General features: G+C 39.3%; 1 protein-coding gene across 1 annotated transcript in view; it reads left to right on the forward strand.

Moving 5' to 3' along the window:
- Nucleotides 1-2,087: 2,087 nt before the first annotated feature.
- The window catches only part of CHST8 (carbohydrate sulfotransferase 8), a 140,037-nt gene continuing 114,428 nt past the window's right edge, over nucleotides 2,088-27,696 (forward strand). The window contains 1 exon segment of the mRNA XM_086621173.1: nucleotides 2,088-2,196. Coding sequence (XP_086477299.1) covers nucleotides 2,088-2,196 — 109 coding nt within the window.

Raw genomic sequence — 27,696 nt, forward strand, 5'->3', positions numbered from 1 at the left:
TTCCTAATTGTTTGCTCATAACAGCAGTGTTTGGAACTGTTAACACAGTTGCTTTGAAGACCAATCCTCCTTCCCTACTCTGACTCCCCTAGGACTTTAGAATTAGTATTTGACCCTTAAAAATATATATAAATAATAAATATACGTGCAAAAAGTGCATCCATACTACATACACATGCACACAACAGGCACAGATGGACCTGCACAGGTCCCCATAAGGATTCGGCTCTGCTAGTGCCGAAACACTTAACAACATTTTCTTTTAGCTTTACTTTTAAAGGAGTGAGAAAGGTTTAAGGCGAAAAAATAATAAAAATACACAGATAATATCTGCCATAATAAAGCTGAATTCACCTATGTATAGTGAGAACTTGGTGCTCTGCATTCATTTAAGATACAAGCATCCACCAGTGTTCCTGGCCTGGAGCTCCAGCTGCTTTACACACTGAACATAGTTGCCATTAAATAACCTTATCAATCAGAGTCACAGAAATTACTTCATTGGGACTGCACAACTAGTGCTGCTCTTTGGTGCATTTTAGAAATTTAGAACAGCAGTACACTGCAGAAAATTAAAAATTTGTGATGGAAACCATGAAAAGCAAACAAGTTGCCCCGACATCAAATATTACAGGCACATTGAGAACAAACGTTTAAAAACTTTCCCTAGAATAACTACTTTGAATCATCATCTTTCCACAACCCATCCTCCCTGCAAACTAATGTTGCACAGTCTTTCTGTACTTAAACCTCCTTTGTAAACAAAGGCCACCTTCAAAAACCTTCCTTCAGACCAGGTCACATTTACAATTTGAAACATGAGAAAAGCAAAGCGATCACCACCCCTGCAACCTGCTGTTGATCTCTGATCTGAGCCCTTGTGTGCTGATAAGAAATCCGGTTACATCGTTGAGAACCAGTTCCACTGCCTGTGCTCTAATACGTCTTCCTTTGCGTTACTAGAAAACGCAGGACTAGCATAGTTGTGTGGCAAAAGTATTTAATTTAATTAATAAAGCCCCATGGCACTGTTAATGGTCCTCTCTGGTTCCATTCTTAGGGTTTTTTTTTTCACTTCTTAGTATCTTGCGAGAATGGACATTGGTTCCTGCGGGACTATTCATGGGCTTGAAGTGACATATTTGCCTCAGGTCTGTGCTCAGCGAGGGGTTTAGAATGACACACAACGTGCCCATCTGGGCTAGGGCTGCTGCCGTTTCACTGGGACAGCACGTAACGGCAAGTGTTAGAGCAAGCAGTGGGAATTTGCAGAACCCAGCCCAAAAACTTGCTGGGAGTTCCCAGGGGAGGAGAGGCAGCCGTGCCCGTCGCTCCTGCAGAGACAGCACACTTGCTGCCCACGTTCTCTTTTCTTATGTTTTCTGCAAGCCAGTGAAAGGAGGTCCAAGCACTGTGACCAGTATTCCCTTGGAAATCAATATGCCTGCAGAGCTTTTTCAATGGGCAGCATGGTGACCTGTGGTGCGCTGTTTTAGTTCGACTGGTTGTATCAAGGGTGAAGCAGGCAGCTGCCAGTTGTTCATCCTACTCCCCATGTTTGACATGCAAGGTGCAGCTCTTGTGATCGTTTCCCCACATTATCTCACTTTGTGGTTTTCGAATTGTTTAACCAGTGAAAAATAAAAAGTGACACATGCTTCACCTGAAGCAAGTAAACTATTAAGAGGGGTTTCTGTGCAAATTGCAGCCATAGCATGACCATTTTTCCCAAGCTGTGCTTTTTAACCATATTCTGCATTGTCTTTTCAACATGTTAAAAACAGTGACATATAATTAAAGACAAACTGATGGGGCAGAAATCGACTGGATGACTGCAATTAACTGTACCAAGGAAACACTAGAGAAATCAGTTATTTGTTCTAAACAAGGACTTAAATCTACTAATCTGCATTGAAAAAATAAATGCTCTATATATTAAGTTTTAGGGGTTTGGTTTTTTTACCTCTTGTAGACGTATTACTCCAGACTTCCAGATGAGAGGACGAGACTATGTGTGAAGAGTGTCCTGGAGATTGCATGCAGTTCTTTTCCTGGGTCCGAACCGGATTGATCTGAGAACAATAATTATGAGGCTGACATGTATGTTCTCCTTCATCTTGCTGTTTGGAGCAGCTGGGCTTGTTGTCTTCATTCACCTACAGGATCCAGAAGAAATAGTTCATCAGCAGACACCAGGTTAGCATTCCTATTTCTATGACTCACTTGCTCTTTCGTGTTCAACATTTTGCTCTTGTACTCTTAACATGTTTTACATATTTCACAGAGGTTGCCTCAACAAAAGTATTTAATTTTTTTTAATGAAGGCTATTCTGAAATTAATTAACCATTTATTTTATATAAAAAAAAGTTTGTTTAAAAAACAGTTCCAAGAACCAATTTACTGATTATACAGGGATCTTTGCCAAGGTGCACAGGGTCCAGCTGGATGGAGTTAATTTTCTGCTAAAGTTGAGACTAACTTCTGCTACCAGCTGTACCACTATAAATATGAAAATGAGAAATTTGCCAAAAGTTCAGTTCCTGTAAATACATGCCTCTAAATCAACCTTTGCCTCTATATGGTATTCAATGTGTCATGGAGATGCAAAATAAGAGATGCATAAATAAGCCATGCAAGAAACAAAATACTTCAGGATGCATTCCTTTAATGTGCCTAACTTCCATTAAACTTTTCGTAATTTTCATTCATACACACGCCGTCTTCCTGTGAAGAGCCACGAAGACCACATCAATGGGGAAACTAGAAAACTGTGGGCTGGAATAGTGGTTTCCTTTTAAAGGAGGGGCACACAAGAAGTATGAAAGCAAGCACGAGATCTCTCGATTTACTTACAGTTGCTTTCTCTTTGACTAAGGCTGTAATGACGGCTGGTTTAGAGCCTAGACAAATGCCAGTGCAGTTACTCCAGCTCATAGTTAATGCCCCGGTGCATCAAGGTTTGGTCACTATGATTGATGAAATTTTTCTTTGACTAAATATGTGCTTTATAAAAAGTCTATTCAATTAACGTCTTCATTGTCCAATCAACACAATTGTGTATATTTTACAGTATTACTACCAGTTTTAAAGGAGCTGAACCCTAACACGGAGAACTCTTAAATAACTACATTAAGTGCTAATTTCTGTGTCCAGATTTATTAAGTACTTATTTTCATGTCACTAAACAATCTATACTTTAATATGTTTATTATTTAGTGCAACTGCACACTGATTTCGAAAGCAGCCTCTCAGCTGAAACTATGGAAATAATGAATCATCAGTGTTGTGCAAAGCAGAGTCCCTTCAGTGCTTTTGTGATTAATTTTTGTATACTTAGATGCAAAGAGCTTACAGATTAGAACTGGTGGTACTGGCCATCTTCGACTGAAATTGGCCAGTAGATTGGGGCTGAGGGGAAAGACATATCGACAGCAAATGCAAGCAGTACTCTAATGCATCTAAGAATGTGTAACTTTACATTGAAAAGTTAATTCTTTGCTCCTGAAAGAGAAGGAATTCCTTGTGGCTGGTGTCTCAAAACCAGTGCAATTTCTTCTTCATTTTTTCATTATTGGTTGTTCATCTTGACTTGTCGTACCTCTGTTCTCTCTGCCACAAACCTCTTGAACGCTGACTACTGATTGTAGTACACTGTGAAGTGATTTTTGAGAGCGACATAACTGCAGAAGGGGACGCCCAAGCATGTTTAAATAAAAGTGAGTTTGAACAGAGCTCCTGCCCCCAGCGGGGAAACTCACTCTGTAACGTACTCAATTGGTGTGGGCAGGGTTCTGCATGGCTAAACCATCAACTTCCCAACAATGCTGCTACTGCCAAAGGTGTGTAATCAATTGCTCGATTCTCACATTCAATTACTATTTATGTTAATAGGAACCAGACTGTACCTTTGAGTAGAAGGTGCTCAATACAATTACTCTTATTTGTGTTTGGATGATTTTCATGTGTGTTAAGTGCTTTTAACTCTCAGTGGTCTCAGAAACTCCTCACATCCACTGCTTTTGAAAATGATACTAGTTATCACTAAAACATATTAGGTGGCTTAAAGGAGACAGGAAAAAATATCCATTCATTTCATTAAAAAGAGAGGTAGGCATATTTCATCTGTAGACAGTCTCTTGTGAAAATCTGTCAGTCACAAGCGACATTTTGGGCTCCTATTCGGAGTGTTGTTCCTTGAAAGGGCCCGTTTCTAATGGAGATTGAATATTGCTGTAATTTGCTTGTCTGATTGCTCCCTCAATAGAATTGAACAAATGTATGTGTCATTAAGCTACTTAGGACAACAGATTCTGCATGGCAAAGTTTTATTGGACTAGCCTTTGCTTTTGTATTTCCCATGTAGTTACTATGTCGTACAACGTATTTGCCAGGCAGTGGAACCTCATCAGGAAGGCTGGAGAAGTCAGTGATGTTTATTCTCCACTGCAAAGCAGCGCAGGAGAATTTTGCCTTCTCCAAAAGGACATTTTTCATTGTTAGTACATTCAGTCATCTTTAATTTAAGATAGTGCAACTCATGAAACAAGATTAATAAAAATACTTTGGTACTTTAGTTTTATCTATCTGTTCCAGAAATTGTTCTTGATTGTTTCAGTCCTAGCAAGCATGATGGCGAGACCTTGATGTACTACTTAAACCAGTATAAAATTCACAGTCATAAAACTTTAAGTAATGCTTACATTACTTTCACTGAGCAAAGTACTCCTGACAGTAGCTGTTTGTGTTGATTTGTTACTATTCATTTATTCTTTCCCTGTGCTTCACATTGCTACCTAATTGTGATGCTGTACTGAGAAAGCAATATCAAAGTAATTTTCCACAACATTAGTTACAATTTTCTTCTGATCTTTCGAGTGAAACAATCCCATCCTGTTGGCTTCTGTGAGCATATAAACCTTGATTACATTTATCTGTCGGAAACCAGTGCTTACAAAGTATATGCGCCCGGGATAGCAGGTGTAGAGCCTTTTCTGCTGATTGACAAACATGCTGTCCATGTAGTTTTATTTATATAACGCACATCACTCTGAGCAGATGTATTTAAGACAGACAGCCATTTAGGGTGGGCAAAACAGACTTGCCAAGCCAATATATTAAATTCAGTACATATTCCCGTGGTCATTAAAGAGACAATAGCTTCACTTACGACAGTCGTTTTCTCAGCATCTATGAAGAGTGCTCTTACTATGGAGAATGCAGGATAAAGCAGGGGTGTTCGTTGAGAAGTGGTATGAATGATAGTCATATACCGTACAGAAACGCAACACTCTTCTCATAAATCTCCCTGTATAATTATATAAAACTTGGCTTCTGCAGTAATCATGCCATTATTCTTAAACAGACACAGTAAAGGATTTGTTTTGGGTAAGTCAAGCACATTTGCACATGGTGCACAAGAAAAATTTAATACATATATCCCCATCCTAATGCTAATGACTCTTGAATGTATAAATCTCCTGTCTGAGATAGGATATTAAACATGCAAAAACTTTACAGTAACTAAATGTGCAGCCACTCCACCGCTGCGTTTGTCCTGGAACCACAAAAGCAGCTGAGAAGGGGCCTGTCCAGCCCTGTGGTTAGCAGGAGCCTTCTTCAGCATAATGGCACGTGCCCTCTCTCTTGGGGTTTACAGTGGAAGAGTTGATAGGGCTAACAAGCACCTTTACAGCCTTGGCCAGGGCCCCTGCAGTTTATGAGATCGCTGACAGCACAGAGAACTTGGATTTGTGAGAGCTGCATTTGGGTGGTACAAGAGAGGGCAACTTGCACAAATGACATGAGCAAGTGAGAGCAGAATCTAGAGGATGCAACCCATCCTTTCAGCTCTCAGGTGGATTTCAAACACCTACACAAACTTCTGAGCTGCAGACCAGCCAGTCTGTGGGCTGGAGACAGGACTGTGGTCATGAATAGCAGGTGGTCGGGTGAGGTCATAAATACCAGGACCACTGCTTCCGAGTTGCACCAGGGACACAGTATCTGTAGCTGTACTACAATATCTATAGCTGTGCTTAAGACTATGTGCTCTATGGACTTTAGTCAGAAGAGGAGGGATATTCTAACATGTATCTACTTTTCTAATAGAAGACTTTGCCAAGTAAAAACTAGGGGAAGTATTAATATTCCTCTACACCTATACTGATGTAGGAAAATTCTCTCGATATGGGAAGTCTGTGGGAAAAAATTATTGTTTTTTTCCCATACGGTTACAGAATTCACAAACCTGTTAGTTTTCCATTAGAACTTTTAAGATGAATATATATGGACACACACTCCTCTGGGAGCTGGTAAAAGGTGGAAAATACATCTCAAAGGATGCATGTTGTGAAAGCTCCAAAAGGTTGAAAAACAGGGAGTAGAATGTAAATGGTTTTGCACTTTATGTCAGAATTTGAAAGTCAAGTGTGAATATAAGCAAGCCTGAAACTCATCTGATGGAGATTCTGCAATGATTACTGCCCTTACCTCATCTACCAGTTTCCAACATAATACTGGCATCTTCTTTATTTTCGGCTTTACTAAAGATGTGATGGAGAGGAGAGGGAGGAAGGAGAGATGACAGTCTGAAGGGCTGGCATGCGAATTCTATTGCAAACGTGACAGCACAAGGGAGCCACAGTGCAGAAATCTCGCTGTATAGTGCAGTAGCCTTAGAGCAAATACCAATATTACAGCTATATTGAAATTTTCTTAATTACTTATTCACAGCACATACACCTTGTTACTCACAAATTACAGTCCTATGCACATCTCCATGTTCGCTGTACATTTCCATAATACTATCCTAGTGCACAATGTACCACTTGTTTGTCATACTGGAAACTTTTTATAAATACAATTGAAATGAACTAGCATTGATATATAATTTCAGAAGTAATTTTCCTACAATTTGCAACTAACTTCTCTTTCTAAACTGGAAGCCATTTAATCTGCCTCTCAACTAACAACATCAGCAGAAACCACGAACAAAAGAATTCGGTGACGGTAGCAGAGGCAAGCGGGCTCGCCGATACTCTTTTCAAGCAGAAGTGGCATACTGCTACATGTGTAAGGGTAGCTTCCACCGACTCAAAGAGTGGATGAACCTTCTGCAGTCACGTCCTCTGAATCTTCTTTAGCTGAACTTCCCCCAGCAAAGAACTTCCCTGTGCGCAGACTAGTTCCCAATGGTCTGCAGTTATTGGGACAAAAAGAAAAGGATCTATTTCCTTCTCTGCTGAGGCAAGGCACTTATAAGGGAAACGTGCTCTTGTGAGTATGATGTTCCCTTTTCTGTTGCTTGAAAAGGTTGTGGTTTAGACGTGACTGTGAATACAAATCTGGTTATTTTTTACATTGGAGAGAAGCGCCAGCAATAGGTTCATCAGTCTACTGCTATAGGGGAATCAAACACTGTCCAGATGGTTGCGAAGGAAACCCTACACCACACTGCCAGGGCAAACCTGTTCAAAAGAGAAGCTGTCTAGTGCTGAAAGCAATCACATATAAGCTGTTTTATCACAAGTAATATAGAGAGACTGTCTCCTACAATGCTTTTTCCCTGCTTTCATATGACTATGCCATATCCTTGACAGTCTTATGAAAAAATCAGCCTTTATTTATGAAATAGTTTTGAGAAAGCGCCACTTTTTTTCCCTTTTTTTTTTACAGTTTCTATTAACATGCTTTAACCTAAAGCCCATTAAAGCAAATACAGCTCTTAAGCTATAGCGTTGCAGGCCAGCATTTATAGTACCAGTATTTCTGTTGACCATCAGCAAGTGCTTCACAGGAGTCAGAGCACTTTGGTGTTAGATTGTGGAATAGGGATCCAAAGCTGCTGCAGTTTGTTCCTGTCCTGCCCTACTGCTCGTAGATTGTGCTGTATTGTGTTAAATCAGGCAATTCACCTGCTAAATATTTTCATTTCCTATTATAAAGCGAGTTTGCTGCAGAGGATTCAAGGTACGTAAGGATTGTGAGATCCTACAACAAAAATGCAAGACCAAACTATATTAACTGTGAGATTATCGCAAAATCCAGTGCATTACTAGCAGCAATTATAATCCCATGTGGTGGTACACAAACATCAGATGACTGAACCAGACCCATTGCCCAGTTATTTGATGGCATAAAGTCCGTGTCACCTAATCCCGAAATGTATTTATCAGCATAAAACCAGAGTGATGTAGTGCTAAATCACTCACATGGTGCAGCTTCCACTTCCACAAATTTCCCTATCCTGTCTTTTTTGTGAGCATTTCTTCTCAGATACTAACTGGTTAAAAAAAAAAAAAAGGTTTGATATTTCTTTTAAAGCCTACTTTTAAAAACTGTCAGAGATTGACACTACTTTGTTGTGTCTGGCAAAATAAAAAGTGACCTGCCATCTCAGAGTTGCATTCGTTTATGGTGCTTGGCAACATATCACAGGCAAAACTCAAGCGCGCTGTGATATGTCAGAAGACTCTCAGAGTGGCAGCTTTATGAAAGTACAGTCCTAGGAACAAGCCTGGATGCTTCTCAGATTCCCCTGGAAATTTGCAAAGGCATCACAGAAATGTGCAAGAGTTGATCAGCAGACTTTCATTTCACCTCAAAACGTTTATTATAAATATAAGGCTATACTGAATTTTTCATAGAAAATGTGTCAGTACTAGAAATCCTCCTTCCATATGTCAGCTACCATTCAGTTTGCTTGATTTTTAAAACTTGATACTACAATGAGGAACTTAGGTAAGTTTAAAATACTTTCTGCATTTTCTAAAGTTTACGCCATTTTAAACATGTTTTATAATGTATGTTTCCATTTCTCAAAGTTATTAACATTCCCCTAAAAGCTTAACCAAAACTTCCTCTCTCCAGCAATATCATCCTTTTTCATTTAGTAAACATTAATTTTCCTTTCACAATTCTAGTGGAGCTTGAAATTAAAGGTGGCTTTCTTCTCTATTATAGCTTGCTTTGTGTATCAGCATCAAAACTGCCAGTTAACTACTGCTTTAGCACCAGTCAAGAGAGCATAAAAAGCCAAATAATTGATCTTGTTCAGGCCCTACACAAGAGCAAATTCTTGTGGACATCTTTATCATTTTCTCTAAACGAATAATCTATTTCTGAAAGTAAGTGACTGGTTTTGGATCTGTCACTACTTGACACACGCAAGGTGATTAACTGATTTTAGTCTTACTCTGTACTGCCACTATTCTACAAGATGCTAGCTCATAGCACGAGTGCACAAAAGCACTTCAGTATCAACTAAGTGGCTCAACTGTCAGCTCTGCTCTAATGCCTGAAGTGCTCTGCTGCCTGAGGGTCAGAATATTCTGCATCTTGTAAAATTAAGTCCCATCTTTGTTCGTTTTTGGTCTCAGCCATTTCAGGAGACCTATGTGGTGATTAAGGGGAAAAAAATGCTCCAGCCAGGCCCCTCCTCCGTTGCCACTTTTGCACATCAGGGTGATTCGGACATGCTCTTCCCCTCTATTTTCAGAATCACTATCCACTGGCTGTTCATACCTACAGAAATCGAGTCCTTTTTTTTACCTTGACTTGTTTGAGTTGACTTTATTTGTTAATAAAGTTCTGCACAGCTTAATGCCCATAAGTCAAACCACAGGAGAAATTACAGACAGCAATCACTGCTGCTCTGTGTGAACTGAATGCAGCTTTAATTGGGTCCTCCTAATTGTGCATGCAGCTGCTAGGAAAAACACGATGATGCTTATCTCATACAAGAAAACAAATACCTCTCACTACTCCATTGTAAACAAATAAAAAGACGTGTATGCAAGTAGTCACAAAAGTAAATATATACACCTGCAGGTAGATACCATGAATTTTAAGCCATTGCAAAGCAATTCTGTGGTCATTGAGACTTTAATGTAGCTCACTGTAATGGTTTAAAACTCATCCTAAAGACTTTGGTGAGAACTTAAGCAGGGCTGGGATACCATTCACATGTCCAAAACAAACATCAGCACCTCAGCCACCAAGTTCACTTACATACTGGGAACAGCCAAGATTAATAGTGGAAACCAATCAACCGAGTTTTTATAAGCTGTTAAATTGAAACCTGCCCCTCCATTCATTCAGCTCAAGAGATGTTATTACCTTGTAAACAGGAGGCATCCTTAAGTCACTACCTAATTAAAATTCCAATTATTCTGCATTTATGAGCTGCTCATTTTGATGCTATTGAAGGGAATTAAGTTACTCAAGAACGTACAAAGTCAGGTATTGTTTAACTCCTATATATTGATGATGTGTTCAGTGCTGCATGTTAAAATGGCTCAGGCCTGGTCTAGTAGCATATTTCACCAATACCTGCAGAAAGCTTCTTGGGAAGATTTGTGTTTTGTAGGAGAAAAACAAAACGAACAGATCTTAGCAAACTATTATAACAGTGTTAGGAAAGAAAACCATGGAAATAGGAGAGAAACAGAAAAAAAAAAAAGATGTGTGCAGCACACAAAGAATGGTAGGAAAAGAGGTCTGAGAATCAAAAGTTGAGATAACTTCCTTTTCTGTTCTTCACATTTGAAATTATTTAATGAAAGAAGCTTCGTGGGTTTTTTTGTAGAAGAACATCCAGAGAGACTAGTTCTGCTAGATACCTTAAATGTTTTTAAAAGAAAAATAAAAATATAAAACCACAAAATGTTTAATCAAATTAGAATGTAACAGAAAATTTACTGCAGTTTCATAATTCCTGTTAATAGACAATGGGCCCAGAATCTAAAGTTCCAGACTGAAGTTCCCAGAGGTGCCAAAATGGAGACAAGGAAAGTAGTAAGGAAAATAAATATTTACTACAGTAAATTAAATGACAGTAAAAATACAGTAGTTAACGAACTTAGAACACCTTAAATTTTTAAAAGCACTAAATATTCCTAATGAACAATAATGATCTAATTATATTGTACTTCCATATACAAATCCTTGAGACATAACACGTTCTTAATGTCTACACATTTGCACACCGTATTTTTCCTCTTGCTTGTTTCCAGAGATTAAATTATATATTCAGTATATTCTGATTGTTCTCTGCCTTTTCCTCTAAAGGCACTGGCTTCACTTCTTAATTGAGACCCAGTGGAGATAAGTTCACCACAACATAATTTAATGAACCATGGAAGAGTTACCTTTTACTGCATGAAGTATCAAGCTGCATGACAAGAGAAAGAGTATCTCCTCGGTGATGTTTCAGTAGATAATAATTAACTAAGACATCTCCTAAAATAATACCACCCACGCACAAATGCAGCCCTTTCCCCTCTGAAACTGGACAACACATAAAGCAAGTTAATAAGCCAAGGACACAGTTCCTAAAAGGCGTTCACTGGCACAATTTCTCTCCTCCATGAAATCACACATTAGAAATCGGACCTACAGTACAGATGAGTGAATTTTACTCTTTTTCCCCTTCAACTTCAAAGGCTGAATTGTACTTGATTTACCCTTCACATTAGTCTTGGATATGCCATCACCACAGTCCCTTCCAAGTGTGAAGAGAATTTTCCTTTTTGCTCTGAATGATTTTGAGCAGACCAGCAGCGGTACTCCCACCGCACACAGCTGTCATCTCGGCATCTCCTGCCCCCTTTACTTCAGGGCTCTAGAGAGAAACCCCTGCGGCATCAGCCTTGCTGTATTTTTTGGTTATTTACTTATATTTTTGGGTAGGGGAAACAACTCTGACTTTCAAACATCTCACATGATGCAGCCTGGGGAGCAGGACTGAGCCGCCTGCAGCCCCTGTCTCGGGAACATGGCAGACAGCACGCTGCCATCCTTCACCTCCCTCATCCAAGCCAGCTGCTCCCAACCTTCAGTAGCGAAGGCAACGTTCTGTCCCTTGATCTTTGAATATTTTTGTTGCAATTTAGTGTTAATTAGATTTCAAATTCCTCAAATTAGAGAGTGTGAGTCAATCGCAGGCTCCTACTGAGTTCAGAAGCGTGCGTGTATTTATAGGCATTTTTACAGCATTCAGCCACTTTGATCACAGCCCTCCACGCCACCGCAAACCGATAGTCATTTGATTATAATGAAAGATGTTTCACAAAACTGCTGAGACAGCATTTCAAGAATTCTGAATATTTTCATGTTCATTAATTAAATGTTTCTGAGTTTCTGTCCTTTTAGCAACCAACCATCAATGCTGTAGAAACATTCAAGTGAAGGGCAAATTGTTACTATTCCAAGAGAAACCCTATTTGCTATGAGAGCAGCTCTAATTAGCAAGACAAACCATCTCCTTGTAGTTATTTAGAGAAATCAGAAGCAAGCACAGCCACACTGGTCTTGATAATGGCAAAATATTTACCATCTCCTGCCTCAATGGAGAAGGTACTGACAGTTAGAGGCTTACCTTGGGAAAAGGCTGTTTTCTGGCTTTGACTTTGCTCCCAAAACAAAGCACATTAGATCTGTTGCATGTAACGACTGCATTTACTTAGCGTAGATCCATGACTCTGTCTCTATTTTTCTAATCTAGCAAGCTGAGAGGTTCTTTGGCAGGAATTTCACAAACCAAAGATTTCTTGACTGTGTAGCTGCATTTGGGTTGCTGTGTCCCTCTTCCTCACAGCTCTGGCTCAGCTGCAGGGCATCTGAAGGGGCAACGGAAACCCAGGTGCAGGTGCTCAAGTGGGTTTGTGAGACACAGAATGGGACAATCCACAAGTCGTTTCTCAGATAATGTTCCTGTCACTAGGAGTAGAAAATTGGTATTGACTAATAAATACAGACTTCACAGCCAAAGCAAACTCACTGCTAAACAGCAGATCACAGTTGTGGGGTAGGAAGGACCATCGGCTCCTGTTAGGGCTGCCATCGCAGGCAAAAACCAGTGTCCCACAGCGAGCTGAACAGCCACGTGGTGTCATAGTACCATGGACAGAAAAGCATCATAGCATCAGTTGCCGTAATACTGCATCCAGCACCACGTTCGCATTGCTATGGCGGTTTGTGCTCGGCAGCACGCACTACGTCGCAACATAAGGCCAGTGAAAGCCTGTCCAGCTGAGGCCAGACCTAACGGCTCGGAGCCACGGAGGGATGGTGGCCAGGTCAGGCAGAAAACACAAGTGCAAAATATACGAGAACAGTTCTACACTACGTTCTCAAGCTTTGTTATATCTCCATGGTATTTTAATTTATGGAGCTAAAATGTCCCCTCTCCGTTACCAGCAGGCCTGGGCAGTGCCTAATGAGCTCACTGAGGAGAGCTGATCGATTTAGCTGGTTCCTTTTCTCTGCAACAGGTTTAATAATCGCACAATTCTCTGAGCAAGATTGGCTCCTAAAGATGATAGGCATTTTTATCCCTCGGTGTAGAAGTAGTAATAAAAGCAGACTAGAAGTCTCTCCATCCTCACAGTGGGCCACTGTGGTGTCGGTGTCAAATATAACTTGACGAGACAGCCGATACCAGCAGGATTCTCAGAGGCGGTGAAGGCAATACAAGATGTTTCTTTAAATCAAATCTATCTTGTAGGTTATTTATACTAAGGGGGGAAAAACTTTTCTGCTTTTATTCTTTGCATTTCCCGGACTTAATACATTGCAGTTTGTTTGGTTTTTTTAAATGAATGCTCAAAAGCTATTAAAATATTTTGCTGTAGCATGTTACCCAGCAAGGCTGCACCATGACTGCCGTGTGTAAATGCCAAACAGCTCGTGTCACTAGCTGGCCCTGATAAATCAGAGTTTAAAACAAATACCGCTCAAGCTTATCTACTGGTACTACTGCTTATATTCAATACCCTGGGGCAGTGCCATCTGATAATGCTCTTTGTAGTCCAGGGGAAGCTTTCTCACCGTTCCGACCAGACAGCCAGCGAACGCTCTCTATTCTTCAAATAGGTAATCTGAAAAGTGTGGTTTCAACCAAAAGTGATCTTTCTAAACAAATACATTTGAAACCTAAACTTTGCAAAATTTTATTTCTTGGAAAAAATAAAAAAGGAAAAAAGGTTAAACCACATATCAGACCAGAATGAAACATTCCGGATTAAACACAAAATGATCCACACTGAAAGGTAAGCAACATTGCACCAGGGAAAAAAAAAAAGCTTCATTTATTCTTTTCCCAACTTTTTTTAGTTTAGCTACCAATTCAAAATGTTGACATAGTCTGCTTAAGTGGCATTTCAAAGGAAATCTAATATTTATACAGTAAACCATCACTCTCTTCTAGACATGGCATTAAATACAACTTGCTCTCCTGCTGTGTTGAGCTCTCGTCTCTGCTTTCCATGATGGAAGAGCAATGAAGGGGTCTTTTGTGGACCTACCTGACACGAAGTCAGAGATGTAAAAAATGTGACTTATTTCTAGTCAGATAATTTTATTAAAGATTTAATCCCTTCCTCAAGCATTCCAGTCCTAAACAAAATAATTACTACCACAGAATGTCTTTTTTTCATAAAACATGCGTACCGAAAAACCCATCCCCAAGCCCAACAATCATAAAGAATGTGCAGGATAATCTACCGACCTCTGCACCGCCGCTGAGGGAGCACCTTCCCATCGGTGCCTGTTTTCAAAAATTCCTGCATACATGCATATACGAAAACTAATGAACTCCAACATACAACTTCAAAATGTTTATCCAAAGCTTTAGAGAAGCTAATAGTTTTTTAAGTGCCACACAGATTTATTGAACTGAAAGAGTATTAACATGATATGCTAATGAAATCTGCATTTAGTAAGATATATATCCATTCAAATTCTCTGTACCTTTCTGTCAACACAGCATATTGCAAAAATGAACCACCGAGACTGCAGTTTAATCTTATATAAAATCAAATGATCCATGTTAACAAGACAATTAAATAACTGTTGGAAACTGAAGAAAAACTTATCAGAAGTTCACCACATATAAACTGGTTTTGAATAATGTGAAAGCATGATTATACAGTATGCAAACTCAAAGTTGTTACTGTGATTAGAATAATATGGATGGTAAATTAGGTATCAATTTTATTCTGAAAAAAAGTCTAGCTCAGGTGCTTCAAAAAAGAAAGCAAAATTGCAAATTACAGGGTGTTTTTGCTGGCCTATTTAAAATGACCGGAGAATGCATTACAAGGAAATTAGCATTTGGAAAGGTTATTTGAAGGCAGTAAAACTGGAAGTTATGACAGTTGCTTTACTGCTGGACATGGCAAACAAAATGATGCACCGTATATGTTACACAGAGGTTTGGTAGATACTATTTCCCACAACAAAACATTATCATGCAATGGGTACAAACCACGGGTATTAAGCCTTGCACTTAAAATTCAGCAGCTTCTAGCTAGTAATATTGTATACCTACAGTCTGAAGATGCAATATATGGATTTCTCACCAGCAAAGTTTTATTCTAGAGGCAATGCATAAACAGTCTTCTACGGCTCCCTCATAGGCACATTTGTCAACTTACTTTTGCAAAAACAACCCAGATGTTGGATGCTCAGAAACACTGTGGAGCTGATCTGCGAGCACAGCTCTGGCATCCCTGTTTCTGCCTGTGCACAGTCACTTCAGTGCAGTAGTTGTGAATAAGTCAGTATGGTCTGTGGAACCCTGGAAGTCTATGGATTGCTTTTAAGGTAACTAAAAGGTCAAAAAAAAAAAGGGTAAGAAAAGCAAGCTTACACCTAGCAAACCTCAATATAGAGAGGTCCATATGGCCACAGAATAATTGTAGAGGCTCACATTGTTTTAAGAGTATAATTGCCAGAAATGCACCTAAAGCTATGCATTTGGTTTGAGCTACGAAATAGAAGCGATCTCTCCAAAAGGAGATTGAAGTAAAACACTCCTTCCTGGGAGTGTAATATTAGGAGTGCTCTACATGAGATACAAATAACAACATAGCTGAAAAGTTGCATTATCTCACTGGGCCAGCGCAGGAGCAGGGTCAGCAGTAACTGTGCCTGCACTTAAGGGCCCTTTTTGCAGCCTCACTCAGCTTCAAGGGGAAAAAAAAAAAAAAAGAGACCCACATTTCTTCTGAAGCCACACAATATTAGTTTTGTCTTTATTCAGGGAACTTTTGAGGATGACTTCATGTAGCTCTTCTCTTCCCCTCCCTGTGGTTACTCATACTGCTTAGCCATCACCCCAGGAGTGAGCAGTGCTGTGTACAATTCCATGGGGGCCAGCCACATTAGATACACTCCAGTTGTTCATGGCAACGACATTTAATCCTCCTTGCAAACGTACATCTTTCAGATCTATTCTTCTAACATTTATTTATATATCTGAAACAACACAAAGGAAAAGATATATCTGGGGAAATAACTAAAACTTCAGAATCACCAGTTTGGTTTAAAATGCAGCTTCCCTGAGTAAGGATGCAGAAGTAATGCACATAGCCTCTGCCACACCTCATGCCAACCTCATCCTTTGAACTGCAGTTCGGTTCAACCACTGTCCCTCTGCCCAGGCAACAGTGCAAGCTCTTATGGAAGTGAGGGTGACTGGATGGGGACAGTATCTAACAATCCTACAGGCAAGATAGAGCCTTCCCACTTCAACACCCAAAAGCATCAGTGGTCAGTCTCAGCAGGTTCCGACGACACTTCTGCTTTCAGCCTTTTGGTGCATTGGGCACACACATCTTTCTAGGATTGCTTTATCCACTCACACACATAAATAGCTAATTTGCTTAATGATTACGTTCATTCCTAATGCAGATGAAGATTCACGTACATTAAGTGCTTTAAAAATAGCTTTAGAAAACCTGATTTAAAGACCACTGAAGTCACCAGGAACTTCTCCATTGACTTGCTTTGGATTGTGTCCCAAGTACTTATCAGTTCCTTCAGCCTCTGTGCTTCAATAGAGTTGAACTCAGCTCACTAAAGATGATACTCTGCTTTTTTCTTATTACTAGTTAAAATTCATATTCACAGTGCAGCTCTCTGAACCACAGGTTTTCCCCAGATGCTTCTGATGCTTATCCTCCTTTGTTAAAGGGAATGCTACTTCATATGACAGAGCTGGTAGCCTCTATTAAAAATCTACCATGCTGCAAAGAATGATGTTGTCAGACAGACTGATCTTTCTCCAATAGCTTTTGCAGCACTTTTGTTATAAAGATGTTAAAGATAACGGGGAAGAGAAAAGGAACCGATTTAGAGCCGTGGCATAACAAAATACAAAGCATGAGAAAGAATCATAATACTGATACTTGTAATTGAAAGAGCTACTGAGGAAGTGTATCCTGGGCTTTGGGGAAGAATAAGGGAAACGAGGAATGTGGGCTGCTAGAACAATAAATATTTTTTTCGTGAAAAAGGATAACAATTTTTGAAGGATTGTTAATTGTCTTGCTTCATTGTTGTAATTAAGATTTCATTGTGATAACTGGAAAGAACATCAGCCCAAGACAGCACATCTTCAGAAGTCTGAGCCCCCATCTCACAATGAAGTTAATCCAGGGAACTATTAAGTGCAATAAAAGACAGGGAATGCATATCATGGGAAAGACAGCACGTATATCATGGGAACAGAGATTCACAGTAGTTATCCTAGTTCTGTGAAATAGACATTCTAATGAACAGATTTTAAAATGCGTTGATATTGAGAGTCCTTGCTAGCATTACACTAACAACATTATAGTGCAGCTGTTACGGCCAACTTCTGCTTGCATGGTCAAGGTTTGTATGTAGACTGTTAAGTGGCAGTTTCCAAAGCAACAACAACAACAAAATCTCTATCTCCCACCATTAAACTTTAACTGGTAACTCTACAGGTAGCAGATTTATGATAGTGCTAAATACTTTGCAAAACTTCAAATACTGAAGAGTAGAAAGTCACATAAAGAAGAGCAGTTAAATATACAGGGGATGAAGTACAAGATTTAATACGCAAACTACACACGCCCAAAGGCAGCTTATGGAAGAGTGGAAGGGATTCTTCTAATACATATCATCCTTCATGGAAATTGTTTTATGCTCCAACTAAACAGGAAGTACAGGTTGCCATAAACTTACCTTATTTTGTTGGATTTCATATTTCTTGGAGTTAGCCCTTTTCCTATTAGAAAGACAAAACCCAACCAAACAAGAAGCCCCAAGACAGTAGCTACTGTTAAACAGAAACTGGATTTCCTCATTGCTGAGTAACTGACACAATCTTCAGCGTGCACCAAGCTGCAATACCCGGAGAATGGTTCTTGGAGCACGGCGATGGGCTGTTTAATGGCTGAATGCATTACAGTGTGCAACCCAGGTTCTCTCACACTCACTCCTGCAAAGTTTCTCTCTCTTTGCTACACCTAATGAACAAGTTTAAAAGGATCAAACCATCGAGTGGATAATGTACCTGGTGGGCTCTCTCCAAGTATCTTTGTCTTGCTTTCTACCTTGGTAAACGAGTTAAAAATGTAGCAGAGAGGAAAATTGCTAATGACACTTCAGACCTTGCTGGCTTTCCTACATTACCACAAGTTGTAAAAAGCCACTCTGAACAGCACAGAAAAGTAGCTATGCCAATTAAAAGGGCTGAAGTAATAATTTTGAAGTAGCAGATGTCTAAGTTGTCATTTTTAAGTCAAGTCTTCTAACACACTTTCTGTATTTTCTGGAATTTTTGCACAAAGTATTGTAGCCTGCAGAAGCCATATAATTAAACACCTATCATAGTGAATAGCATGTTCCAGAGTTGAGGATTAGGTGATCTTATTCCTTTAATAGGATTTGCCTGCTAATTGTCACTGAAACGACAGCAGCCTCTGTTAATAGGAGCATAGGAATTGCCATTGTGGCTCAAATCAGCAGCCCATCTATCCATTAAAATATCCTGTCTTTAGCAATAGATGGTGATTTAGAGGAAAATGCAAGGTAGTCTGCTATGGAATAAACTACTATCAGGTAAAGATTCTTGAATATTCTCATTAGCACTCGTATTTCTTACAAAGCTCCTTTTACTTTGGCAAAGAAACCGAATCTTTTTAACTTTTCTTCATAAAACTCTCTTTCCGTGACTCCTGAACAATCTCGTAATTCAGAAGACATACAGCATGATGCCTCTCCTTTTTCTTCATTTGAATTTGTTTGCAGCATCACAGGCGTGCCCAAAGCAGCTCATGGTGGTTGCATCGTTAGAACTTCAGGGACAACAAAGACCAGAAACTGATGGGTTCAAACATGATGGTGCAAAAAGTGAGATGTGTAGAGAAGACTTTCCTACAGCCTGTCACTGAAACACTTGAGCTTTGGGATCAGTTTAAGAGACCTTGGAATTCACAAGGCAACAGCAATAGTAGCAGAAACTGCAACTGGATTCACTAGTAACTCCTACTGACTATAGGAGAACCACCTCCAATCTTTAGGCAGGGCTGTCATTAAGGATGTGAGCTACAGCAGCTTCCCTGGGCACACCAGTAGCAAGGGATCCAAAAGGAGCAAAAAAACACCTCTGCTGCTCCCGTCGTCATCCTGTAATGCACAAGGGAAGAGGATATTAAGGAAGGAGAGGAATGGAGCTGCGTGATGCAAGAGCAGCAACACGCCGAATATTTGACTCATCAAAGCTCAAAGAAATGTCTGCCCATGGGCTGGCTAGGTTAAAGAGCAATCAGTTCCTGACTTCACTTGTGAGCTGCAATCATTTAATACTTTGGGAATCTTCTTTCTTTATACTGACAAAACCAAGTGATCATTCAGAAAACTTACACCATTACTTTTGTGTTATTGTTCCTACTGCAAGAATAAGACAAAAACAAGCTCTGAAAGTAGTACACTGCGATATCAGGTAATTATATCGCAATACACTCAAGCTCTTTCAAATAATTAGTTAGTGAAACATCTGCTGCAAATTAATATAGGGCCAAACTTGTCTCTTGGGTAATTCAATGGCCTTCAGTACCATTAGGCAAGGGATGATCTGTTCCAACACATTTACTGTCTGTGGATAATTTGCTCTGGTTTAGAGCTTCTTCCTTGCATTGCTTTAGCCTGAAATGCTTTTGCAGTGCAGTTGCTATTTACTAGCTTGTGCTGATGCATCTTCTTTTCCTGGCTTAACTCAAGAAAATTCAAAATGTACACATTGCCAAGGAAATTAGTTTATTCGATAAGCCCTGCGATGTCAACTCTTACTAATTCTGTAATGCTGGAATAAACAAAGTCAGAAATTATGCTTGGCTGTCTAGCCATCAATAACAGCTTATAAATCTGTAAGGACTCATAAATTTCACTGTACAAAAACTGATATTAAGGCAACTCTTAGCTTGGAAAATTCAAATTGCATTTTAACCAAACAACAAATGAAGCTAATATGTATCAAATGCATTAACAATTCATAAATGCACAGAAAAGAAATAAATAGTCTTTATAGTGTTGCCATGTCTTTGAGGCATTGATTAAACTCTGTAGATGCTGGTCTGTCACTCCAGCAGCTATTCAATAAGTCCAGTGTTTGTCCATCAATGTCTTTTGTCATTGGTCTGACTGTCCTGCTCCTGCTCAGGTTGGCAGCTATTTCAAAAAATGAACTGTCACCATGAGATAATCAATTAATCAAGCATGAATTGCTTGACCGAGTCTTCTAATGAATGTCAACATGCAAACACTTGTCAGGCACTTTGCAGACCAGAGGGTCTGTGTGGTTATACGCGTGTCTGGGAAGCTGACTGGCACCAAAGCCCGTAAGCACAGACCTGTCTCGTCGCGTTAATAATGCACGTCACTTACAAGAATTTCTTTAAAATACATTAGCTACAACCATAATGATTTTATTGATTTCACAATCTTTTCCCCTTCTATGGAAACTGAGGTGAATCTTTGCAGGAAGAAGTCGGTACCCCACAGGAGCGAGGCGAGTACACATCATCTCACGCCCTGGTGTGAAGGGTTAATGCATTTTCATGAGCCATTATCTCCTCTCACACACAAGAGCAATTTCTATCCAAACCCTATAATTACAATACTGCTTAGCAACACCCCAAAAATTCTATTGCTATTTCAGTGATAAGCTTCATTCTTAGGGATTACATTTGTCAAATTAATAATAAAACTATGCAACAGTTCTCTGTGAAGATGTACATTTTAATTATTTTGTATAAATACAGTGGCTCAAATCACCACTGTGGCTGTTATTAGCAAAAGAGTGGAGGGTGACTATTTCAGTAAGCAGTATTAATTGTCTGCTAAGCTATCCTGACGCATGGTAAAGCAGGAATTCTGTTCCATAGATTTATTCTTGAACCTTCAAATAAATTATTTTATTATCTAAACTGGTAAAGAGAATGGGTTAAAGACTTTTTTAGACAAAAAAGTGGCATTTTATTTCTAAGATAACTGGATTTCAACAACCAAACACTAGATTTTGTCACTCAGTAGTTTTCTTTTTTTTTTTTCCACTGAAACCTCCAGCAAAACCCACAAAAGAAAAAATTCAATATAATATTATTTTTCTACAAACAAACACAATAGCGTCATGTATAAATACACATCTTTTGGGAGCACTTCCTCTCCTGAGCAATCCCCACTGAACAAAATTGCGCTTTTTAAAAACAGAACACTTATTTAGATGAAGGATTACGGATTTAGGAGTCCAACTTTAGTCAGGCTGGTTGTAAATTCAAAGCCACTAGTCATGTATTTATAATTATGAGCTTCACTGTGCCAGTTCATAAGCAGAACTCCCCTCTGGTTAACATGGGGAGGTGTGCTGGAAACCGGCTGGATGACACAGGCACGCAGCAGTAAGACTTTGCATACAGAAAAGATTTTACAACATGTCCTTTTTTAAATTCAAGATCACAATTTATGGACAGAAACTATCTTTTTTTTTTTTTAATACTGCCTCTGCTCTAAGCACATTTTTGAAAATGCATGAAGCCAATTTAAACATGTAAAATGTCATTCTGTACCTCTGTGCCACATGCCAGTGTGTGCATGTCTGCAGGAAAGGGCACCCATTAGGTATAGGAATGCGCAGGATGGATTCCCTTCTGGTACTGGCACATACAAGTTAAGCATATGCGAATGTGTGCGACCCACAGTACGCACATTAATTTGGAAGATCTAACATTTATGAACTTGGATTCAGCTGCTTCTCGTGATTACAGATTCGTGTTTCTGGATGACTCTACCAGGAGCATCTTGGATGGAACCCTATAGGACTGTTTCATGAGGCACCAGAAGGGTAGCAGCATGCCTAGTATGGTTAGCCTCAGATTGCTCCAAATTTGAGTAAATGACACACAGCAATCGTTCTACGAAAATGTCATTTTAATTATAGTAATTCTTATTTAGCAAAGTCCATTTATGAAAAAGGCATGCGGTACTGTGGAATCACGTGCACAGGGCTCTTTCAAGTACTAAGGACTCAAGTAACACTGCATGGGGATAAAAGCAAGGTTGCTTATATATATGGACATTCAAAACCTAATTTGGTAACTCTGAAGAACTCGTAACTGTAGAAATCACCACAGAGGCAAGTTTACATATCCACGTTTGATAAATTGGAGGGGAAATGTATATGTAGTCTACCACAATTTTAAAAATAAAATAAAATAAAATAAAAAAAAAATCTTTGTTTCTACCTTGTAATCCTCCAATTGCTTGTTAGTAACCAAATATTTTGAATTTACTTTTGTGAAAATAATGTATTTTGCAAGAATAGATCTGAGGCCAAGACTGGAGTTCAGTTTAGGAAGTTAATCCCAATGAGATCCATGTTTCTGCCTCTCTACCAGAGATCACTGTTTCCACATTTTGGCTGGCCAAAAAAATTTCATGAATTTTCATTTTCAAAGCAGTCAGACAGTTGTTCACAGAACTGTTATGAATGAAAAATAACTTTTTTCCCTAAGTTATAACAAGCCCAACTCAGTTCATGCTCCTAGATATATCATTTTTTCTCCAGCTTTAGCTGCCTGAACCAGTCCAATTCCCAACTGGACAAGAATCATGCAACAAAGCCAAGGCAATGGCAGTCTGGACTCAGCCCAACCATGCCTGGGGGTTAGTTTAAACTTGCCTTAATTTCAGCCACGACTAAAGGTGCTTTGAGCCAAGATTACTGATTTAACATGGAAACGCCTGACACAATCAAACAAAAACAAATGCATAAAGGGCAGCAGCATCTTAAAATGCCACAGTCTCTGCTACTTATTATCTGGCAACTCACGCACTTTCCAAAGGTTTTAGAGATAAAACACTGCAGTGAGTATATGGATTATTCTTTTCTGAAATGAAGCTGTATGTTCTTTTATGCCTCTCGTATTGCAGTGTTATTAATCTAATATAAAAAGCATCAAAGAATGAAAATGGCATCTGAGACAGTGCATATCATGCTGTATACACACTTTTAAAAGCAGAAGTTTAGCACTGAAAATATGCTTCCAGTTGTTTCAATGCTAGTTACCTATCTTTGCTACACTATTGTAATAGAATATTTACATAACAAATACATTATTTCATTCATTGCAAACACCTGAAATCAGTTTCCAGAAAGAGATAAAACTTATAAACCTTGGGCTTTATCAACTTTCAGGTTTCCAAAGCTTGATTTTAGATCAGTCAATGTACAGCTCTTTTGTTTTAATCTAAATTGATTTTTTTTAATATTATTGCCACTGCTCTTGATTTTCTGGAACTACATGAGTAATAGGGCAGAGCAGCATGTTTCATTCATTGCTTAGATTACAATTTGTAATGTAAGTGCTTCTTCTGAATATCCATGAAATTTAAATGTAGATGAAGTAGTAGTTATTTTCGCAAGAAAGAGAAATGCCTTTGGAAAAGAGGCAAGTAAGAAAATCCCACCCAGGTTGCATAAAATGCTCTTTACCCGTGCCCGCTTGAGTGTGTTCTCGAGAATAAAAAGAAAAAGAGAAAGGAAGCATTTAAGCGTAACAAAAACGTATTAGTTAACACAGCTATCAAGTTTAGTTTGCTTAATGTCATGGAGTCTGATTCTCATTTATGCTTTTCCACTATAATTTATACCCATAGAAAGTCCATGTAAATTGCTAGGAAGTATAGAGAGGCGTTAATGTAACCAAAAATAAGGTTCACGTAATGTTTTGTTTTTTTTTTTTTTTTTTCATAGAACAGCCTGGAATCTTCAGACAGTACTTACAGGTTTTAAGGAACAGACGTTTTTGCTAATTCCCTGGATTTAACCAAGTCAATAGAAGGTATACATAAATGTTAAGGATTGAAAAGCAGGGATTGAAATTCCCTGAATTTATGAAGCCTGGGATCTCCCCACACGGGATTCTCAATCCTTTCAATTTCCATGATGGCATCTCTGAGTTGACAATAACTATTCTACGGTATTGCTTAGGTTTTGTTCCCAAGCCCATTTAAGTTTGTAATATCTGTTTACCTGCCAAAAAAATTTAAAACAGAAAGGCAAATTGTAGCAAATACATTGAATCTGTGACTTCAGTGGAATCACACTGCTGTACATTAGCACATAATTTAGTCCACTGCCTCTCTCAGATGCTCTAACCAGGCATCACCACACATGATTTCCTGTCCCACTGAGGGTTTACTCATTTCCAAGCAGCCCATAGCCTGAACAGATGTATTCAGCAAATACAGTTTAGCACTACATTTTAATGAAAGATGGCCAGATTAAATGTGCATGAAAACTACACTGCACTGGTACCTGAGAGGACCATCTATTTTCCTCAGCACTCACTTTCATTTATGGAAGAGCAATGAAGTTTCTGACACATGCTCTGTTGCCGTCATAATATTTTTGTTAACTTTTTGCCAAAAGCATCTGGGGCTGGGAGCTCCTCACTACCTACCACTGACAAGTCTGCTGCATATACTCTAGATGAGCGATTCCAGCATCCCCCTTAAAACATCAGCTCACCAAGAGCTGCCTGGGAGGTTATTGCCTGTCAGCCTCCTGCATTTTCTTATTCAACAGAGTCTTGACTTTGGGGAATCTGTGAGGTGTATTTCATAAGGTTGCAAATTCATTTCCATACCTTCTAGAGGGCTTTATCCTCAGCACATCTGTGATTACCTAACACCAGATTGCAGGGACCTTTTTGGAAAGACTTTGCCTGAAGTATTGGTTTTGCAAACGCAGTCATACATGCTACGCCTTAATCTTGTGCCCACTCCCGTGGAAATCAGTGACACAATGTGAGTATCTGCTTTACACTTAATACACTGCGGAGTGATAGAACAAGGACAGAAAAGCATCTCTGTGTAAACAGACTAAGGATCATGAAAAACTGAAGCAAAGAAACAGTAGCTACACGTCTCCCTTCCTCCCTCATTGCAAAAGTTTTTTCTCTCTCTCGTGCTATTGGTGCCTATTTCAGCTCCTACTCTTCTAAAGCTCTTTTTAATTCAGTGTTTTAATTTAGAAAGGCTGGCTGAAGATATAAAGAACATGTAGCATCAAGATTTTGAAGGCTATTGGAACTCATGGTATCAATTTACAAGATCTTTAGTCCTTTTGTATTTATTTGGTTAATGTTAACACAGTAGAGGGTTTTTTCCTAGTCATCTCTAATATTTTTCTGTTAATATGAAGGCAGAACACTTATTTCATGAAAAATAAATGAGAACTACTCACATGATCACCTGATTGCAGGAGCAAGGGATTTGAGGGAAAAAAAAAAAATCATACTTTTAAACAAATTTTTAAAGTCATGTTTAAAATATGACAACTAGGAATAATTCTATTATTATTATTATTATTAAAACCACTTTCCCCTGAGGCCAACTTGAGCTCTGTCATGGAGCACAGTTTGCTCAGGCCTTGAGCACAGAGGCAGGTGCCTGGTGCTGCAGAGTGCAGCGAGCTGGCGAGCAGGACTGTCAGAATTAGTGGGCCCACTGGGGAAGGGGCAGCACAGACGCAGGAAGGATGCACAGACTGGACCAGTCCATACAGATTTGAGATTTCCCTGCTGCTGCCTAAAAAACTTGGTTTGTCAAGGAGCAAGGATTGGACTTCAAGGGAAGTGGGAGCCCAGGCTGTCAGGAAGCCTGACCACATCGATGCCAGTAGCAATTGTGGTGAAGTACTGTCCCTCCAGCTCCAGCCCAGTGGCTCACGGTGACTCAGGCAGGCAGCAATACCCCCAAAGTCCAGCAGCACGCCAGACTTTAATGTCAACCTTCTACTCTCTTTGAGATAAATACAGCATGGTCCTTAATCCTACCAGTGGCTTAGCTGTGCTTTTTCACTACCTATAGCTTACAAGATCAACCTCGGAGTTGTTAAATGGTCCAAGAGAAATACCATTCAGGATTTTCCTATCTTCAAGCTTTGCAAAAAGACTATTGGTGATTAAGACAGTGAATAATCATGTTTGTTCTGTTATTAAATGGCCAAATAATAAATAAAATGTTATCTGAAGTGGTTCAATTCAAAATGTTTATGCTGCTACTGAATGCCATCATGCCCACCTACAGATAGCCAGGTCGTTGCACTGGAAGATGGACTTCACCTCAAGTTCAGAGCTGGAGGTACAGGCTGCATATGGTATGCACCTGGTTAATCCACAGAAACCAGCAAAACACACTGGCAAAAGGAGAGTCTGAAACCCCTCAGCAGCATAGTAGCGCCAACTTGGGTCTGAAATTGTACTGCTGACGCCCATCTTTAATTTTTGAACCTTTTACTGGGAGGGTGCATCATGGAAAGCAACGGATTGAATTAGATTAAGAAATGCAAGATTCCTGCCCAGCTGGTGAAGCTCACAGCACTGCAACTACCACTTTCCTCATACACGGTCATCCCACCCTTGCTCAGTCGCACACCCTGTTTGCTAGTTGCTTTTTTCATACAGTTATTTATACAAGAACTTATCTTGGGCAGCTGTTTAGCAGAGCAGGCATTCCTGCTTGAATATACATTGGAAGATTTAGTTTATACTAACCTAGTAATACCTGACGTATTACAGATAATAGGATCAGATCTTCAGTTACTGTAAATCTGTCAAAGGAGTCCTTGCAGAAGCTAAGGAGCTAGTTACCTGCTTGATTTCTTTGGCTAATTAAGTCTTCTACACAAAGTATTGTTTTGCAGATAGCATTGCACTCATGCTGAAAGAGTAATAAACCAGTAGAGCTGTTCGTGTTAAGCGTTTGTACTGCTTGTACTTTGTTAAAGAAAGTGTAAATCTATTTAGAAGAGGAATCATTGCTATCATACAGAAAATTAGCTCAAGGATAGCTTATTTGTCAACTAAATATATACCAGTATCTCTCTCTCTCTCCATGTATGGATATAAAAGGATGAAAATAATCCTCTTTGGGGTTTTTATTTTTTCTTGCTCTAAGTTAACACCTCTGTGCCTGCCTAAAAGGAACAGCTGGTGCAGTTCATGAGCTGGTACCATGAACCTTAAAGATGCCATCAGCTCTTTCATTTCGGAAACACAATCCTTGCTACCCAGACCTCTTGATCAATGAGCAATTCTGAATGCAACACCAATTATAATATCAACTCATTTATTTTGCTTGTCTTGTTTCAGCAGTTAAATCCTTGCACAAATGCAATTTGAAGTACTAGAGAAGCTCAACTGTTTCCTGTTCTAAGCGCTCAAGGCCAAAGGAAGAACTCCACCCCCACTTTTTATCACATCACAGCAGTGTCACTCTGACTTAAAACTTTGGATAGAAGAAGTAAGTACCAGTAATGTAGAAGGTCTATCATTAGGACACCTTCTAAAACCCTAAAATTAATTTAACTAGGGACCCTA

The sequence above is a fragment of the Tauraco erythrolophus genome, chromosome 15 (genome assembly GCF_009769465.1).
Source record: "Tauraco erythrolophus isolate bTauEry1 chromosome 15, bTauEry1.pri, whole genome shotgun sequence".
Lineage (NCBI taxonomy): Eukaryota > Metazoa > Chordata > Aves > Musophagiformes > Musophagidae > Tauraco > Tauraco erythrolophus.